At 33.3% G+C, this 1955-nt stretch overlaps 1 protein-coding gene across 1 annotated transcript in view; it reads left to right on the top strand.

The window, feature by feature from the left end:
• The window catches only part of LOC106472167 (N-acetylglucosamine-6-phosphate deacetylase-like), a 13993-nt gene extending 13372 nt beyond the window's left edge, over window positions 1-621 (top strand). The window contains exon 3 of the mRNA XM_022400770.1: window positions 121-621. Within this exon, the coding sequence (XP_022256478.1) occupies window positions 121-461 (341 nt within the window). The 3' untranslated portion in view covers window positions 462-621. The remainder of the gene's footprint in view (window positions 1-120) is intronic.
• Window positions 622-1955: the final 1334 nt, after the last annotated feature.

Here is a 1955-nt window from a genome sequence, read left to right as displayed (position 1 = left end):
CATCGATAAGAATGGAGACTATTTCATTTAATAAATATTTTGATTTGATATACAATTTGTCCGGGTTTTTTTCATTTAAAAAAGCGACATTAATTTCTTGATGACCTAATATTTCCACAGTGAACATTCTCTTGACACTGAAAAAGATGGTAATCACCAGAGGCAGTTACAGCAAAACAAAAAGGTCAAGTACAGAAGACTTGGAGGTCGTTCCCCTACAAAACAAAGGTCTTCTGCTAGTGTGTCCACTTCTCATCCTTCAACAGATCCTTCTGATGACTTACCTCTGTCTCTCCCTCAAAGGAAATTGCACACGTCACAGAGTTTATTATCGTATTAGCTGGTCTTTAAACTGTGAATCTTCTGATAAGCCACCGAACCAGAAACTAGATAAGATCAAGTTGAAGATTCAAAAATACGATTTGTATTTTTCTTTTAAGACATTTATACTTAAACTGTAAAGGATTCGTGATGTCAGTATGGGGAAGAAGTTAAACGTAAGAATACTAAAATTGCAATTTTTTATATAAAAATGATTAATGTCAGCACTTCATTTTTCTGAAGGGGAAGGAGTGTGATAGCAAATTCTTTTTTTTTGGATATGATTTTGTTTATCGTTCATTTATTATTCCTTCAATCATTTAGTTTATCTATAAATTTTTAGTTATATTAAGACACTAACTTACATTCTGATCACGTTTTAGTAAATGTGTATCATGAAATGTACTCTTGTGACCTAACGCAGTGAATAAATACTCTGCCATAAGATTTATAAACTGAGTCACAAGATTGTGAATTATTGCTGTTTGTCACTTGATATTGTTATTAATATAGAAAGGTGGTTTTGGAATATTATGTTGTTTTCTTTGGAATTACATTTTTTTCTTGTTCTTTTTTCTGATTCGATTATTTGAAATAATTACTATTGGTATTTCTGTTTTATTGTTCATTAACATTAAGTCTTGGTCAAACACATATTCACTGTGTTTTTGGTAAGTGCTAAATTTTATTCCAAGTGTTGTAACAGTTTAATATATACTTTTTTTATGGAATCCTGGTTGCAGCAGGGTGTTATTTTAGACCATTACAATTTGACCCAATCAGCTGACTTCTTCCACAAATAGTTGACATGTAGTTGAGAACTTGCTTTTAGCCATGTTAGTCTCAGTTACTTCCATTTTGTTTACTGCACCTATGACCACTCTAGCATATAGCAGAATAGCAACTGTCCATAATTACAAAGAAAGCATTACGAATTTATCCTTCCTTGGACAGAAAACTCTCCAAGCTAATGTTGCCTGCTTTTTTGGACAGGAAACAGTTCATTTTATGTAAAACTTCTATAACTATATTACATGATACTGTTATGTCTGTAATAAGCAACTGAACACCACTCTTTTACATACACTTGTGCAGCACACTGTTCCTAGGCTTGATCTGGTCAACATCCTGCAAATCTCCCATGGAACATCAGTCAACCAAAGGTGAAACTCTTGCATAATTTCCACAGTATGTCTATCTTGAAGATACCAGTGTTATGTGAGTGTCACTTCCTAGACACATCCAGAGATATCTATCTCTCTAGTTATATGATACGACTCAAAGAAGAAAGAAAACTACTGGATGAACAAACTTGTGGCCATTTGGACTATACGATACGACTCAAAGAAGAAAGAAAAACTACTGGATGAACAAACTTGTGACCATTTGGACTATACAATATGACTCAAAGAAGAAAGAAAAACTACTGGATGAACAAACTTGTGACCATTTGGACTATATGATACGACTCAAAGAAGAAAGAAAACTACTGGTTGAACAAACTTATGACCATTTGGACTATACAATACAAATCAAGGAAGAAAGAAAAACCACTGGATGACCAAACTTGTGACCATTTGGACTATATGATATGACTCAAAGAAGAAAGAAAAACCACTGGATGACCAAACTTG

This window comes from Limulus polyphemus, unplaced genomic scaffold (assembly GCF_000517525.1).
Source record: "Limulus polyphemus unplaced genomic scaffold, Limulus_polyphemus-2.1.2 Scaffold5130, whole genome shotgun sequence".
NCBI lineage: Eukaryota > Metazoa > Arthropoda > Merostomata > Xiphosura > Limulidae > Limulus > Limulus polyphemus.
The sequence above is the reverse complement of the archived record's forward strand: the minus strand, read 5'-3'. Positions and strand labels throughout refer to the sequence as shown.